At 32.8% G+C, this 18,496-nt stretch overlaps 1 protein-coding gene across 1 annotated transcript in view; it reads right to left on the bottom strand.

The window, feature by feature from the left end:
* KCNH8 (potassium voltage-gated channel subfamily H member 8) overlaps positions 1–18,496 on the bottom strand; it is a 102,817-nt gene that overhangs the window by 56,948 nt on the left and 27,373 nt on the right. Inside the window, exons 4-6 of the mRNA XM_042816848.1 lie at positions 17,587–17,714; positions 14,389–14,629; positions 2,359–2,516 (exon numbers count right to left, since the gene is read on the bottom strand). Of these exons, the coding sequence (XP_042672782.1) occupies positions 2,359–2,516; positions 14,389–14,629; positions 17,587–17,714 (527 nt within the window). The remainder of the gene's footprint in view (positions 1–2,358; positions 2,517–14,388; positions 14,630–17,586; positions 17,715–18,496) is intronic.

An 18,496-nucleotide genomic window follows, 5' to 3' on the forward strand; every position in this document is an offset into this window, starting at 1 on the left:
AGTGATGAGATATTAGTATTAATGCCTACTAGATACCTGACTGATATACACACCAACAAACAGAAAGAAAAATAACATCAAACTTGACATTTATTCTCATTGTACTCCCTGAGAACCTCAATCAGCTCTCTGAAAATAGTGTAAAGACCCATACGGACCAATATCTTTTTCTTGTACTAATCCAGAGTAATATGAAGCTAAACTTCCTAGTGCTACCAACAAAACTAATAATTTGAAATCTTAATTTCACAGGTGTGTGTTTGCTAACAACTAGGTGCAATTTGACTGCTAAATTTTGTAACATAGATTATTTTATACTTATTCAGGAAGATCTAACGTATCATTGATTTCATTCTGCTCTCAAGAATTAAGAGTACATTTTTTAAGTCTTTTTTTACTTACACAGTTTTTTTAGTGCAGGAGTAATCCTCTCCCAGTCATCATGCACTCTTCACTACCCATTTTTTTCACTACCATTTTTCTGTTTGTTGTACTCTCAGTAGAAAGGGCCCTTCTTCATGAGCAACACTCACAGGTGTTGCAGTAACATACAGATAAATATATAGATGGTATATACATGCTGTGACTTTCACATTGGAGCCCTCATCTTTGCATATGAGCCTACATTCTGTTGCAGCACAAAGATATCTGAAGTGAGATTAACTAGTTTCCTACAGATAAGAAGTATCAAAAGAACTGTTAAAAAAATAAGTGCACTCAACAAGTTATTACCCATAACTAAATTATAACCATTTTTATTAAGTTAAAAAAAAAAAACATTCCTAGGTATATAAGCAGCAAATCAGATATATTTTTTAAATTGTAAACACTTTACTTTAATGCCTAAAGTCTGCCTCATTCCAAAATGATTTGCTCATAAATTTGAACACAGATGTAATTAATCATACATAATTGTAAGGAATTTCCTCATTAGTCATGTCAAAAACTCGGCTTCTATTGTGCCTAATCTGTCATTGGAAGACCTCAAATACCATCAGCCAGCTTTCCTTTCTATGTCATAAATTTAGACAGACAAAATGAGGAGTCAGCGCTCATACTTGTGTCTGCGTAGATTTTGCTCTGTCCACAGACATAAAGCCATGTAAATTTTCCAGTTGCTTAATCCTTTTAGACTAGGTAGGTTAACCTTTTTCTGTCAAAATGACGGAGTCAGAATTTTATCTAAAATCAACAAAAAATTCAATCGTGGCATTCTTTGATACTGAGAAGTGTTGAGAAATAAAGTTGATATCTAGTAAGGGAATTGTTTACTTTAAAGCATCATCTCCTATGCAAAAAAAAAAAAAAAAAAAAAAAGGAAAAAAGGAAATAATAAAAAATGTGATACATTTAAGTACTAGTGGCAGTCTTTCATCCTTTTTTGTCTGCTTGGTTGTCTGGTTTTCCTAAACAAACGTTTTTTTTGTTTTATACCACCACTAATCACTCAGAGAGAAGCAAATTAAATCAGGAATACAGGCTTCCCAGGGAAGAGGTCAGCAAGCCTACCAGAGATGAAATACACATTTGGATAATGTTCTTAGAATTATGGTTTGAATTTTGGGTGCTCCCATGTGGAAACACAAGTTGGAATCTATGACCCTTGTGGGTACTTTCCAGCTCAGATTGTTGTATGATTCTATTATTTTATTATTAACACTAAAAACCATTTTATTTCAGCAGCATTGTACATATTTCCATGGTTCCCTTCTATCCAATGAACACAGGGATGGGAGGAGCAAGAATCTAATCAGTCACTGAGGCTAGGAATGAACATGACTGAAGCCTCTGAAGGTTTACCAATTAGTGATAGTGCAGGATTCCTGTGGGGCGTAAAGGCAGTAGGGACAATTCTTATGGTTTCACTTCTATGTCCAAGATTGTTAATACACTTCACCACTTTGAACATGCTCTAACTACACAAATCTTCAAGGAAAGGGTGATACATATGTGCTATACATAGGCATTTACAGAATTCTACGTAGCTTGGAGAATATAAAGCACCCCTAAAGAGCAGGCCTTTTTGCTGGGCCTGAATAGCAAAAGAGTGAGAAGCTCCCTGATGCATCTTCTCACTGTCTTTCAAGGCAACATCTGAGAGTCAATGGAATGAAAATCTGAGAACAAACATGAGGAAACGGTTTGTTAAATTAATAAATTCTAAAAACAAGGAAAACTGATTAACAACTTTTGTTAACTTTTGTTAACAATTAACAAAAGACACAAATGTAATTCAGTTCATTAAGTTTTAGCCTCCAGATTTGAAAAACAAAGGAAAACAAACAATAAGAAGAAGAAACAACAACAAAAAAGCACATACACAGTCTCCTCTGAAAAAAGATAATAGTTTGTACTTACCACAGTGACGTTGAAAGCATAAAGAAGATCAAAGGGAAGCGCAGCAATTAAATCAATTATAAACCAGGTAGTCACGTAATGGATACAAATAGATCTTGCTTCAAATATAACTTGGCCAGATTTGCTGACATATGTTGTTCGGAAATTTAGAATAATATCTGCTTGACAAAGAAGGAACAGAATCAGAGACAGTGATTTCTTTGCTCCTGGGGATAGTAATCTCCAATATTTATTGTTTTCTTTATGCATACCTAAGAAGCCCATACAATATTCTGGTAAGAGGCCCAAATACATAGAGCTAATACAATTGTTTCACAAGTTTATTCTTTGCAAAAGAAGATTTAAAACATTTAAATCTCACTAATTTCAAAGGAAATTGGAATTAAAAAATGCATTGCTCTTTAAATAGCACCAAGTACAGTATATACAGTATCCAACTGTATTTTCATGAAAAATGAAGTTATATTTGTCGTGCATAGAACCTATTTTTTTTTTTTTTAAAGAAAATATTGAATTACTTTATTTAAAATGTGCAACTGAAACTTTCTTTTCATGGTAGCTGTCCAGCACAGATGACAAATAATGTCAAGAGTAAACAATTTTTGTTGAAATGCTGAATGTTGAAATTTTTGTTTGAACGCTGAATTCATTTGAAAGAATGTTTTTTTTGGTTATGACAATGATTGTAAAAGAGATATGAATTGCTTCATGGTTTGTGCATTTTGCATGTTCTTATCTGATGTTGCAAGATGAGCGTCTCTCAATATAAGATATAGTTTTGAAGTCTTGCCAAAACATATTAACAATTAAAGAAAAGTTCAGCTTTTGACAACAAAGTCTCATTTATTTTCACATCCTACAAGATGAAGACTATAATCTGTCCTCAAGCTATGCACCCAGTTTCTACCAATATTAGTGTGAACTACTTTTAAAACTTTTACAATGTCAGAAAAGAGCGCAGCCAACCATTAAGGCTGGTGTTTTAAGCAAGATAATTAGCCAACTGCCTTGCAAAATCTAATATCTTGCCTTGAAGACCATGTAATAAAAGAAAAGGATGTGATCCCAAGTGTCAGGAAGACATTCAGAGTGTAATTGTTTTTCTCACAATAATATAAAAGCTTCAAGGTGATGTTCTTGGCAGCCTGAAAACCAGTGGACTTTCTTTACTGTTGAATTCATGGCACAGCTTTCTAGATATTTATCCGGCACGTAATAGGCTTGTCAGCTGTGTTATCTGTAATCCATGTAACCTAGTATTAAGTGTTACAAGGAGGAAACTGCATTCTTTGTGCCCTCTGCCTCTGTTCATGGCGGCAGTGACAGCACTGACTTCTTTCTGTCTGCAGGATGATTCACAAGAAGGCATGTTTTCGGCTGCTTCTTCTACACATCACTCTTATATAGAGGTGGCAGCAGCTGCTGAGAGCTGGCTCCTCACCATGAACAAGGAACAAGGACTGTGCAGGTGACTGGGGAGTGTTTGTTGCACCAAGCAGATGTTTTCTATAGCCTCTGAGAAAGGGAAAACAGAAATGCCAAATAGAAAAACCTACAAGCCAAATCCAGTTTCTTGCCCACCAGTGGGGATGAAGGTATAGGAATAAAATGCATGCCTTGTAAACAGAAACAAAGACAGAATGAAAGTATTTCATAGGTTTAGGAGGTATTATTGTTCTCTTTGGATGTAGATATTTCCTTTCCTCACAGCTAATTTCTGTCTGCTGGTTAAAGCTGCACCAGTTCAGCACATTTCTGAAAAAGGTTAATGAAGTCCTAAACTCAAGCATATCTTAAATTTTGTCCCTTCAGAGATAAACATGACCAACAGTAACAGTACTAATATTGCTTTCTAAAAAAATTATTATTATTTTTAACTATAATCCAAATTTTGGCAGAACTAAGAAATATGTAGCAGTAGGATTATTGTTTCTTGTACTCTTTGATCTCTAGGTTGTTTTGCAAGCCTAAAAATATTACTTCCTGCTCTGTGCATGAGAATGAATACCCAGTTTCTGATATACCATTTATTCTGCAATTGTCAATCAATGCAATGGCAAAAACCAGTATGCATGAATTAACAGACTCTGCTCAGACAGCAAAATGAAAACAAAAAAGTGAGCATTATTATTTTTTTCCTGTTTTATTTAAAAAAACAAAGCTTTAAAAATAAAAAATACACTTGTATAGAAAATATACACTGAAAATGAACTAATAAAATATGCAGCTAAAATTAAATGAGCCACAATTTTTTTAATTAGGATTATTCAAAAACTAATTTTTCATCCTTAAAGAAAGGATGTTTCTGACATGTATTTTGCAATTCTGTAAACAATAAAAACAAAACAAAACAAAACAAAAAAAAACAACCCAGTAGTTCCAGTTCTAAAATAATTTGGTAGTTTATGTATTGCTTTTATGCTTTTCAGTGTGGATGGAGAAATTATTTTTCAGCTGTATTTCATCCTGTCTTCCACATTCAGGTGTTTTCTTCCACTTTGGCAAAAAGATATGTATATATATATACTTGTATATATATATCAAAGTATTTATAAGATATATACACAAACAACATATATCCATTTCTTTTTAAGGACAATTTTGTCTACAAAAAGAGATGCAATTTCTGAAAAATAAAATCTATTTGTACAGTGTAGTATGAAAAACAAGCATTGCAAGTACCTTTAAATTCAGATATATACTCACTTTTCTGCATGCCTAATAAAAAATCTTATATGTCTTTTAAAAATAATTGGCTAACATGGAGTTATAAATGTTATGCTAATATGTGATAAATTATTTTGCAACATTTTATAATGTGGTGAAAAAACTCTTTTTATCTGAAGATCAGTTACTGTTTGGATCTTGAAAATATGACCTTACCACAAATTTACACTTTGAAATTGAAACATAATATATGGTACACACTTGGAAGTATTAAAAATTTTAGATATTGATATTCAGATCTTTAAAGAAAAAAAACATCCTGTAAGTTTTAGAAACAAAACTATAAAGCTTCCACAAAACTGTAAGATACAAAGTAATTTAGCAAATGTACATTAAAGGTAGAATAGTTCAGTGACAGTCAAGATTACAAGTATGAAATTGAAACTCCAGTATTATCTTCTGATACAAGTTCAAGAAATTTGAGAAATGTCAACAATATAGCAATTTTCCAGGATAATAATGCAAAGGGAGACACACAAAAAAAAACCCCAAAAATAAAAGTGAACCCTAAAAATGTTACTCTAGAAATCATAAGCTTTCTTTACCACAGGAAAATGGTAGAACAGATAATTCTGGCATATATTCTAAATATGTAGTAATAAAAGTAAATGTTAAACTGATGCCATAAGTGAGTGAAAATGTGAATGATGTGAAATAAAAATGCTGTCTTTTGCTATAAAAATTATGTCTGCTGGATATAGCTATCAAACTAGCTGGTTACTGCAGAATAGTTTCTCATTGTTTTTGTTAGTTTATTGGACATCCACATTTTTCAAAGTGTAGTGCAGAGTCTTACCACAAAATGACTTAGACACGAATATGAGACTATTTGGTTTCATAGACTGAGTTCTTACATGCTAAAACTGGATTACCCTTTAAGATACATTCTTGAAGCTACAAAAATATTTTGTAATTATCTTTATGGTATTAAAATGTGAAATTGGAATGATTTCATATGGTTCAAAATGAGCAAAAATGTCCATTCAGCTCCACATGGGTGCAGTATAGTCAGCTGCCTACTGTTCACATTTACGCATCAGCATGGTAGCACCAACCACGTGCGTAACTAATTAATGTATACTTAGTTGTATATGGAAGAAAGAAATATAGGGATATTTTTTCACAAGTTAAAGTATTTCTCAGTAGTTCGAGTTACAGAGCTTTGAAAAAATAAGACAGAAATGTTACATTTTCTGGCAACTGGCGACATGAGCTCTATAAAAAAAAAAAAAAGTGAAACTTCTCATTCTCATTACTCAGAAACATACACTTTGTAGTTACCAGGGTTAAAAAATGGATTTGCTTAGTTATCGCACATGAGTATTTGTGAGAAAACTAAAGCTTTAACAGAAAAGGAGATAAACGCTTGCTTTAAATTCCCATACCAAAGGCTTATCAATGTACATATGCAATTCACTGTTCAAGACTGAAGAGATTAGAGTATTTTCTGTACAGCATTTCTGCCTTCTTTTCAAAGCAATTTAGGAAAGCAGTCCCACATAACTTTTACAGATACATAAAATCAAATAGAAAATGGCAAGTGCTTCTTTCTGCGTTCAATTCATTAAATAAAAGTCCAGAGGGAAGTAGCTAAGTATGATCTGTCTTTTATTTCTTGACAGCTTTGCAAGCTGTACTTGGGTATGAAGAGTTTCTTTGGGCAACTTTATTGACAACCTAACTGCTCTGTGAAAGGACTAAATGAGGAAGCTGAAGAGGGGGAAGTGGATGGAAGAACTCTTAGGCTAAACTACTTCTAAAAGCACAAAAAAACTTTAACAGAAATTTAAAAATGAGCTTTTAGCCCAGAAGATTTTAGTTTTAGGAATGATATATTCCTCAGTCTTTTGGGAATTGCTGTTTAAGAAGTGGAACATCAACATTTTTTTTACTTCTTTATTGTTTTCTCATGATTAAAACTTTAAGCAACAAGGATAGTGAGCAAATTGAGACTAGAAGGATTAAATATCAGCAAACTGCGCAGTAGCCTACTCTGAAAATACCCATTTAATATTTCATATATATAACATTTATTGAAGAATTTTATGATATTTATATAACATGTATATAACATTTATATTCAATAAGTTATAGCTTACTGTGCACTAGCTTCCACCTACAGATGACATTAATCTATGAAAGCACAGTTTGAAATTCAATGTGAGTATCAATAATATAACACCTCAGAGGTTCCAGACAGCTCCACAGCATCAGAACTATCAGTTTTCCTTAGTAATGTAAGTGTTGAAGTTTTGTTATGGATGCCCTGAGATGAACTGAGTATAAATGAAGTGAATGTAATAACTTTGGAGATTAACTAGTTCAAAAATTTTCTATAAGATATATGTCAAAATATTACCTATACACATGCTGTAACAATCAACTTCATCCTGTGCAAGCTTCATACTTAAATCTGTATTTGATACATTTGTTTCAGATTGGTATGAGAACTAGTCTCTCTTCTTGAAGCCAGAAGAGTAATGAACAAACCATTTATTAGTAAGCGTTATTACTGTATAAAAATATTTCTGAAGCAAAGTCATCTCACTGAATTTTTCCATTTACTTTAGAAAGACATCATTTTAAATGATATTGCAAGATACGTGGATCATGTCATGTGCTCAGAAAAGCAGAACAAGAGACATAAATAATATCTCTGATATGAGCAAAACCATTAAAAAAGTTACCTAAAACTAAAGCAAGAGTAACATCTAATAATAGCATAATTGGTTGACTCATTTCTTTACAACTTCTAAAATATTACCTTTACATTAAAATATTTGATGTAAAGAGGGAGGGGAGGACAAAGCCTCTCTTTTTCTCATAAGGGCAAAAGCCAGGTTCTCATTTTAAGCTGAATAATTCAAAATTAATTACAATTACACAGCAAAAAATAGACTTCACACAAATTGAAGATCAAGATAACGTCTAGGCTATCCTAGTCTCTATAAGAATGACCTTTAATTCATACGTAAAACAAGATGTCTTTTTATTCCACAGACTTCTGTCTTGTTTTAGCATAGATACACATATTTTGTTAAACAAAACCTACACTTTCGGCCAGTTCTAACCTGTGCTGCAGGCTTTGGCTCCTGCCCAAATTTGCTGCTGTGTGGACGAGTTGATGAGCACAGCAGAAACAAAATACTTCAGTCCAAAAAGCAGCAAGTCAGTATAGAGTGACACTGTACAAAGGTGAACCTGTGCTGGCAGCACTCCACAGAGACAACTCAAAATTGCCCATGTCAACAGGTTTCAAACACATCACCCCACTATTTCCCCCAAATATTTAAATAGATATTTCTCAGCTGTTTCAGCTCCAATTTCCATCATCATATTATGTAGAATCGCTTCATAGTAAGAAAAAATTAATGGCAAATCAGTGACCAATCACCCGTATAAAAGCTGTTCTTGCTCAGGCTCCTTAGCCAAATTTCTTACCTCCCAATCTTCTCAGTCTCCTGACTTATGCCTGCTGCTTTCTCTGTTTAACCTCCATTGCTGCTCAGGTCTTGTGCCCAACAGAAGTTCTGCTCCTCACACCCACTGACCACATATGTCAGTTGATTCAGCTCCTTTTTTCTTTTCCAATCCTACTTCTGCTACCCTCTAGCCCAGAGACTGGTCAACTTCTTTGACCAACCCCATGCAATGTAAGTGAGAAGTCTTGTTGGGTACTAAGTCCATAACATGCATGCAGAGAAGATAACCACTGACTTGTAAATCTTACAAAACTTTTTGGTTTTGGCATGATCAACCTCGAACTTAAATCCTGACCCTGATTTATCTTCTGATTGGATCTCATGGTTAACTAGCCATGAGCCTATTGTTTCCATTACTGGCAAAATGTGGGCACATATTCTTTTTTTTTTTTTTTAAATCCTATAAAATGAAATGTAGTATCTCTAAAACATGTGTGATATCACAATGAAATACTGAAGAAAATCAGCTCCTACAAAACCAAAAAACAGGGTGGTTATTTTTTTTCTTCAAAAATGTCAATCTGCATAAAGGTGATATTCCTAATTTATTTTACTCAAATTAAACTCTCATACTGCATCCACAGGAGTAAACTCCAGAAGGATGGAGAAGAATCATCATACTGTCTTTCAAATTTGCTGTCATTGTGGCTGCATGTTTTCCTAATGCTTTCAAAATTTCTGAAGTTAATATAGTGATTTATCTAAAAATACTTATTCCTTTCCTTATTTGAGAATTCTAATGATTTTACTCTCCTTTTTGTGATCATATTATTTTATGCACAGGATTTCCATTTCCCCTCATAAAAATCCATGTTCTAGCACCCCAGCAGTGCTCAGTTCACACTAAAAGACAACGTATTTCATAGCTGGGTATAAATTTGCTGGGAACTTAGGGTGGATCAGTAGGTCTACTGAACTATTTTGTGACTCTTGAATTCAAGTTCAGTAGGAAATCACATTCTTTGCCAAACCATTCTCTTACACATTTCTGCCATGACAAAATTCATACACATGCACACTTAGTCAGTAGTATGAAAGTACTAGTTTATACTACTGCTCAAGGAAGAGAAGAAAGACTGTGTAAAAAGCCAGAGGTTCTACTTAATGTGCAATGCAGGTTGCAATCTTAGATGATATTAAAAAAGTGAAAATTGTAAAATAATATTCAAACTATAAGTCCTTAAGATGTTTTTAAGAATTTTCCAATTTCAGAAGCAAAGTTCTAAAATCTGTTTTGTATAATCTCAGTTTTCAATCCCTATTATAAAATTAAATTAAAAAAAAAGAGGTAATCCAATAATAAAACTATTTGCAGGGCAGCTGAACCACTTTACCAATAAACAGGATTACATTACCTGAAACAGTTGGTTTTTATCTGCCAACATTCTATTTTTCTCCTTAGGTTTGATTTTTTTTTAAACAAAGCCTACTGGTATTAAAATTATCATCAAGCTACAGCAAAATAGCAATTTAGGATTAGTCAGCTGATTCAGTAACTTCTCATACAAGATTTCTGTAATCTTTTTGATTACAGAAAATGCTAGGTAATATAACTTTTTCACCTCTCTTTTACTGTGAGCTAAATAAAGTTGAAAAATTCTGCATTGCAACACTCACAACTGAGTTTGGAATAAGGTGTATAACCAGTCAAGTTTCTCCTACGAGTTTATTCATTATTGGACACTAATATGCTGATCATTGAACAGCGTATGAGGAATGGTGTGGTCTCTGCTCAATGGCAGCACCCTGATTTATGTTCTCAGCATTGCTCTAGTACAACCTGACATATTGACAAAATGTTCAGAGATTTTAATGAAGCAAGATCTGTTTTCTGGCATGATGGTCCATAGCAGAACTAGTTTTCAAAACCTTTCTGTAGCTGATACACCAATTTGCTCTTCCTTGTTATTTGTTCCTACAGTAGATGATAATGGGATACTGAAGACAGAACTGTTTTACTTGGGTAAATTATCCATTATCATCAAAATCTGAAAGCATTAGTGATTTGAATGGATATGGCAGAAAGAAAAGTCATTCCTTCCAGGAGTACAATACAGTCAGTGTTAATGTGCTGGCATGGAGTGTTCAAGCCAATATCACAGTTACAAGTTGCTGTACCCACGACTGTAGCCATGCTGAGACACACAGATTGACAAGCATGCTAAAAAGTAAAATTGAGGTTTTACTGGCAATGCTATGTGTACTGAGAGCCCAGGAACTCAAATCCCAGTATCATGAAGCAGACCAAAAGACCATAAGCTTAAAAAATAAAGAGTTGTTATGCTCCTTAATCCACTTCCTTGATTTTCATCCCTGTGATTTTATGTTTTCAGTATGGTCTCTTTACCCATGAGGATGTTCAACAGAGATTTTCTAATCTCCTGTAATCTCATTTCTAGAGTAGCTGATAATTCACAAAAGCTGTGTGTGTGGTGGGAAAGAGAGGTGGAATAGATAGTTAGGTTGTCTTATATTTTTTTCTATTCTGATTCTTAGAAATATGGTTAATTTTGTTGTTCAGGCCCCATAAATAACTACCTGTAAATGAAGGACCCACCTACTACCTATGTCAGGTGAGAGAAAGAAACTTCAAAGTAAATATTATCATAAAGCTGGTAATCTCACTCATCAAATGAAACAAAAAGATAATTATTTTAAGCATTTGATTAAATATACTAATGTTAAAAAGGCTTTCTCTCCTCCTCTTTATGATTTTAAGATGCATGAATCCATCGAAGAGTTCTAATCACAGGATAGCAGCATCAAATTATACACGTACAAGAGAATGTTAAATATATGTATTACATAGGGAATATATTTCATGCACATATTCCAAAAGGAAAGAGATCTAAGCGTGTGTTCAAACAATGCATCACACAATTTATCAAAACACTAGCACATACAGGAAACATCAAGTGAAAAATACTTTAAGCTGTAATTCAACTTAATAATTTTAACTTTTTTTGAAAAGCTTTAATTACATTCTATCTCCAACACCTTCCCCAAAGACACCATATACTAGGTTTTAATTATTATTAATCTTCTGTTTATTCTTTAGAGGTCTTTAAGACAGTCAAACCTCTAGCTAGGTATATTCCTTTTTCATAAATAATTTAATTCAGATCAATACTACTACTGATAAGTACCCTAAATCAGATGAACACTTTCATACGTGTTTTTATCATGCTTATGCATATGCTGAATTGTATATTGGATAAGCCTAAAATATATATTTTTAGCCAGTATATTTATTCAAATTCTTCTGCATAAAGGCCTCTATCTTGTTCCTTCCCTTAAACTGATGTGCAGACAACATCTCTCCTTTTTATTGTCATGGCTCTGCTTCCTTTGATAACATAGGTAAAAAGTAGGGCCTTCCAAATCCAAATAAGAGTTTAAGCAAGTTGCATGAGTAAAAAGAATATTATCCCATGTTCTGAGAAACCTGAATGAAATCTGAGAAGATAGACTCCTGCTGCTCAGTCCATGATTACAGAGCTGTTATGCCTCAAGCCATGATTACAGGGCTGTAAAGTAGCTGAAGACCCCACCTCAGGCATTTTCCCATTGACCAACTCAAATGGAAGTGTCATAGTTTTACTGAACACTTCTCATTAACTTTTTGAAGAGCTGCAGTGCAGCAATGCCCTGAAACTTATGTTTAAAATTATGCATACTGTTAATCTTACCACTTTTAATACGGTTACTCTGGTTCTTAGACATTCATTCAATATTTTAATGGAAGGGACCACTGAGATATTACTATAAATATACAATTTTCTTTAAATTTAATGCAGAGATTTAAATGCAGTATGATCTTTTACTGAATGTTCCATAATCCTTTTCCACAATTAATTTGGGAAAAATCAAGGCATTAGTATAACTGGAGGAGAAAAATTATTACATTATAGTGCAGTGTTGGCTTACAAATAATATTAGCTATTCAAATAAATATTTTCTCACATTTTCAACATTTTTTAAAAATTTATTTAGTTATAAGCACAGTTTGGTTTCCTGGATGATGGAGCTAACAGTCTAACCGGAAAATATCAAGTAAAACTGATAAAATAACTTACTTTCATTTTTCATACCCAACTATTTTATTGATCACAGAGATACTATGGATTTTGACTTACTAAAATTCTGTTTACTGCAAAGGATATAACAAAAAAAAGTTGCACTGAGCAATACACCATCTGTGTTGCTACAAATGAACACTAAAGTACATAAATTAGATAGGCCCATATTAAATTCTCATACTCAGATTCTAACTGTCACATTCATAGCACAGACTTGTAATCTACACCTGTGTGTTTAAGAGTACAACTACTAGCAAAATATCTTAGCCTTGAGTCTATGATTTTAATAAACATAAAAAGACTCCCAGGTAGATCAAGTAGAATAATTTCATATTGAATTCTTTAAAATGTAACATGGAGTCATTTATGGCTCACTGGACTCGTAAATATGGTCTTTGTGCACAGCACAAAAACTGATCCTCTGTGATCTGTGTTGCAGAACACAGATTTCTTACTGCAATACTATTGTGTAATTCAATATGGATCAGTTGCGTTAACTTGGGAGTCAGCCAAGATGTAATAGGGAGCACAAAGAGGAAAACTGCACAATAAGTATAACAGCAAATCAATAAAAAGGAGAAAATACAAATGTTTATCCATCCTGACATCTGATTGTTCCATCAGCAAAGTATCTGTGGGTTTTTCTGTCTATATTAAACAGAGAGATTAAATAAACTCTTCAAAATTTTCATAAGAAAAGCTTCTGTTAAACTAAAGACAATAGGAGTTGTTGCTTAATATTTAATATTTAACTTTCAGTCTTCAGTTTTCTTAGGGAAGATTGTAACATTGCTGTCACATTTTTTCAGGAAAAAAAAATAGAAAAAAGTAAAATAGGAAACAATGTTAAACATTAGGGAGATTTTATTATTTTATTCATTTTCTTTATCTATTAGAATCTTTCCCAATTCTTTTCACTTTCAAGAAAGACATGTTCAGCTTTGCTTTTCTTTTTTTTTCTTTCAAATGACTTCTTCACCTGCATATTTTCAAAAGATTTGATAGTCAGTGTGACAGCAAAAAGTGATTTAGTGGTAAAAGAATAACAGAAAATACATCTATGTGACCCTAGCCAGGGGATCTTTTCTAGATTCATAAAGAAATGAATAAAAGATAATAAAAAATTCCAAAACTTTCTTTGCTATTAGGCATCACTTTGTTTTCCTTTTAATTCATTGGAGGCATAAATATTAAACAAGGTCACTGAAATAAAAGTTTAGAGAAAGGATCAGATGCCAAGATGCAACATCTTAAATGTTATTCCAGTTGTCAGTATAGAATATCAACACAGCACATTGGCATTACTGTAATAAGAGTTTTAATCTTAAAATATTAGTGATTTTCAACTTGTAGTCTGTGTTTGTATAAGTGCTTGCAAAACTGAAATAAGAAAAAGATGTGTTATAAATAACTTCATTGTAATTCATGGGCAAACTGTGATTGGTGTTTCAGAAAACTCTTAGGCATCCACAAGGTAAGAGAAGGATTGTGAACATTAAGTTCAAACTACTTCTTGAGAAATAGCAAGACTACCTGAAGCAATTTAATGTACATAAACAGTTAATCAAAAATTCAAATAAATTCTCAAACTATACAACTAAAATTCATTTATTTTCAAATCATGAAAGTATATTTCCTCTATTGTATTAAAACTTAGAAGTAAAACAAGCAACAACAACAACAATAAAACAACAGAAAAGCAACTCAACTCAACCCCCCCAAAAGCTCCAAATATATCTTACCAATGATAAAAAGAATTTCCACTGCAATGTCACTGACAGTTGTGCTTCGAGTTGTAGACAGCTCATCATGGCCAATAAAGCAAACATTGTAAGGTACAGTCACAGCAACATAAAACGTTGCCAGTAAAATAAGCCAGTCCCAGCCAGCTTTGAAAGTGCTAAAATGCAACAGTATGAATTTGGATTTTTTTGCATCTGAAACTTTGTATTCTGGAAATGCTGGTTTATCTACAAAAACATTCTGAAAAGAGAAAAAACAATGATATGAGACAAAGCAATAATTTGATCATGCCAACATTTCTTCGAATGTAGTTTTGTTTGTTTGTTTGTTTTTTTCTACATAGGGCAAAGAAATATAATGGTCAAATACATACAAGAATTAAAGATGTAAAATAACTTTCAAAACCACTAACATATGTGCAATATGTGAATCTTAGGCACATTCTTTGAGTTTTTCCTATTTCCTGGAGAAGTATTTTCTGTGTACCAAATGCTGAAATATTTTATCATCTAGTAAATCAGTGATTTGTAGTAAAATTGAATGGATATAACTGCGTCAGCTAGACCTAAATTTTAAGTAGGTAATGATTATTAAGTACAGATTTATGAACAAGTGAGACAAAATCAGGCCTGCACTTCAAATAACATTAAACATATCCCATTTTCAGAATGAAAGCAGCATTATTTTCAAATGTGAAAAGTGGCTGTAAGACATGGCATAAAGCACTATCATAAAAAATGGAGAAGTAATTATGGAAGTAATATTACATTTTAGTTGCACATTTCATTTAACTCCTCAAGCAAATGTTGCTTGAATTTACTTCCAACTCACATTTGACATGCATGATTTATACACTTGGGGCTGCCTTCAGGTTGTATGAGAAAGGTCATACATACTAAATATTTTAAAGCATAAGATTATCATCACAGCTGCTTCTATAAATGTGATTGATTACAAACTTTTCAACTATAGGAACCTCATATACATTCAAGGCAAATTGAGAGAGTGGGGCATGTAAAAAATATTTTTTCTGTTCTGAGCTGAAATTAGGGCTGCCTATACTCGCTGGACAATATATGAAGATGCATAACAGCTTCACAGATACATGAGTTAGCTTTCCAACAGAGTTTGACACAGCAACTTATTTTGGGAACCTCAAGGGTCCATTGAACTAATCACAAAAACTCAGCTTCTGAGGTTCATTGAAATGAGGCTCTGGTCCTAGAGAAAAAGTACATAAATAAAACATTACTGAAAATTTACAGTCTCCCTAAAGAAGTGCATTTGACACTACTTTTTATTGTCTTATCTCAATACTAGCATTAACAAAATCTTTTTCTTCTTTACATGGTACTCACGCTTCTTTAGACAAATGTTTCTGAAGATGAAATATCTTTTGTGAATTTTGGGGCAGGAAGAGGATTAATGAGGAGTGAATTACATTGAATCAGAAGGGGACTGAATCTGGCAAATTATTTTTTACTCTAGGGAGTGAATCTAGCAAAGTATTTCTTCTTCTCTTGGGTGAACTGTCGCTAAATGGCAACAGTTTTCTGTCAGACAGGCTAAAGCTTTGTGTACATGAGGACAAAATAAGAATGAAGGTATAGAAAGGAATAGATGGTACTGAAGGCAAAATATCCTTTCTACACATACTTCTAGATCTGTCAGAAAGTATTTTCAGACTAGCTCTAGCCTGGTCCAGTGGATTATACAGCTGCTAGCAGTTGTAGAAGATCTCTTGGTTTTGTTTCCTCTGAATCAGTACAGTTCATGAGCACTGAGGCATTTATAAATCAAAGCAAAATTAGTAGAAATAACTATCTAATTTTCTTGAAAATTACACTCTTGATCTAAAACAAAATACTGATGTAGACTCATTATAATAAGACATAAAATTTGTCTGCCTTCACTGCGAGATAATGCCTCATTTCATCCTGAGTCCTGAGGCCTTATTGTGAAAGTAGCAAAGATCTCTGTTAAAGATTTCATTTCTCTTCACAAATTTTATAAATGTTTATCTTTCATTTACTAGGAGTTTAACAGAACCTCTTACTCTGATGAAAAGCAGCATATGCTTCATCAACAGTCTGGTGTTATTCACTAATACATTTTTTTCCTGTCATTATGCTTGTTTAATGCTGTTCCAGTTAGGAAGACTTACAAGACAAGTGTCACTTATTCAGTGAGTTAAGATTACTTCTGATCATAATGGTACTCACAACGAACATAACAACAACTTCATGGCTGCACACTTGATTGCGTTTGCCTTGTCTATCATATCTTTTTCCTTTGAGCGATTCTTTTGAAATACTGACATCTTTACCTTCTTCATTCATGAATCAGAGGGACTGAATTCACATTGCTGTTAGTGTCAGTCCGTTCTTAATCACAGAGCTATGGTCATATTTTCCAAAGTTTGTATTTTTTTTTCTTAAATTCTTCTACTTATTTAACACTTAAATTTTTAAAACATTTTGTAAGATTTTTTTTTTTAACATTTAGTCTTTTTTAGCATATTTCTTTATTATAACAGCTTTTAACATTTAACATTTACACTCAGTTGAAGTGTATGCTGTTGTATGTTGTGTTGTCTTCTGTGTATTCTCATATTCTCAGTCTAACCAAGACTTTTCTGCTATTAATTTCTAATTTGGTAATGTATCTGCACTGTTTTAAACACATTTAACAAGTATTATTCTCCGCAGTTAGGAGATCATGCCAGCAAATGGAGCCAGGACACTGTTTTTCTTTGATCTACTTTGAAACTGTATGTATCTCATTATCTCAGTTCCCTTAACTTAGAATTCTTCCCCACGTTTTGTCTTTTTACTTACATTTTAAACTTTTATGTCAAAGTGAATAATATAGGAACTGACTTAAAGTAGACCATTTTGATACTAGTGAAATACAAACAAGAAACTAAATGCTGTTCTGAGATTTTAAGACAGACTGTTTTTGAGAAACAGTTTGATTAAATTATTATTGAGATGTTCCTGAGGTAAAATAAATAAAAGCATTATTGACACATAAAGTGTACTGAAGTAAACAGAAATGAACTTCAGTATGCTTTACTCATCTTGTCAAAGTTATGATTAAGGTAATCTTCAGGTATCTACTGACCTCTAATAGTCTGTTTTTTTAAAAAGAAATGACAGTACAAAGCACGTTTGAAAAAAAAGTAGAATCACACCTACGTTATTAATTTTTAATTTGTTCTTCTCTCTTCTTTGTAGGTGTCCAGAGATATGATAAAGGACAGCTCTGCTTCGTCTTCGTGCTGAATCAAAATGTGACCCTGCTCGTCCTCTTCCTTTCCATTTGTCTGTAGAACAGAAGCAAGAGTCCATGAAACATCAGGAAACTGCACTTCAACCTTTGCGAACTACTTTCATTTTATTTATTTTTTTTTTTTTTTTTTTTTTTTTTTTTTTTTTTTTTGAGGGGGAGGGGAGCAGCTGGATTTATTTTTAAAAACAAAACAAAAAAACACAGAATCAAAACAAAATCTAAACAAACAAGCAAAATTCTGAATTGCTTTGCATTTTAAAACAAACCACGATATCAGAATGTGTTAACTTGAAAAGCTGCTTATTAGTAGTAATATGCAATTTTTAATTTGAGGCTTCTGGATTTCTAATTTTCTTTTCACACAATCACAGGCATAATCACTTGACATGTTTTTTGATGACATGAAATCCATTAAAGAATGAGCACTGCTTTGAAAGCTTTGTGGTTTTTCTCTCGATTCAGATATCTATAATTGTAAATCATGAGACCATGTTTTTTCTTCTTGCTTATACTGCAGTAAATTCAAAGCAACTCCTGTGACTCTGCAATACATCATTATTCTGAAAAAAAGAAATTATGAGAATAAAGAAATAAGCTATCTGTCAAACAGGTTTAATTAAAGTCAGTTCAATGCATATTAATTAACTAGGGAAGAAAAAACAGTTAGTACAGCCAGAAATAAATAACAAGCAAAATAGCTAAATCTTGAAACCTGTCTATGAAAGACCTGAATTCTAGAAAATTGATGTGTTTTTTGTCTCTTCAGAGTAGAAGGATAAATAGGGAAAAAGTTAGAATACCAAACTTTCCAAACTT

Source organism: Centrocercus urophasianus, unplaced genomic scaffold, assembly GCF_019232065.1.
Source record: "Centrocercus urophasianus isolate 14NV4802_14NV808 unplaced genomic scaffold, USGS_Curo_1.0 seq_16, whole genome shotgun sequence".
NCBI classification, from domain to species: domain Eukaryota; kingdom Metazoa; phylum Chordata; class Aves; order Galliformes; family Phasianidae; genus Centrocercus; species Centrocercus urophasianus.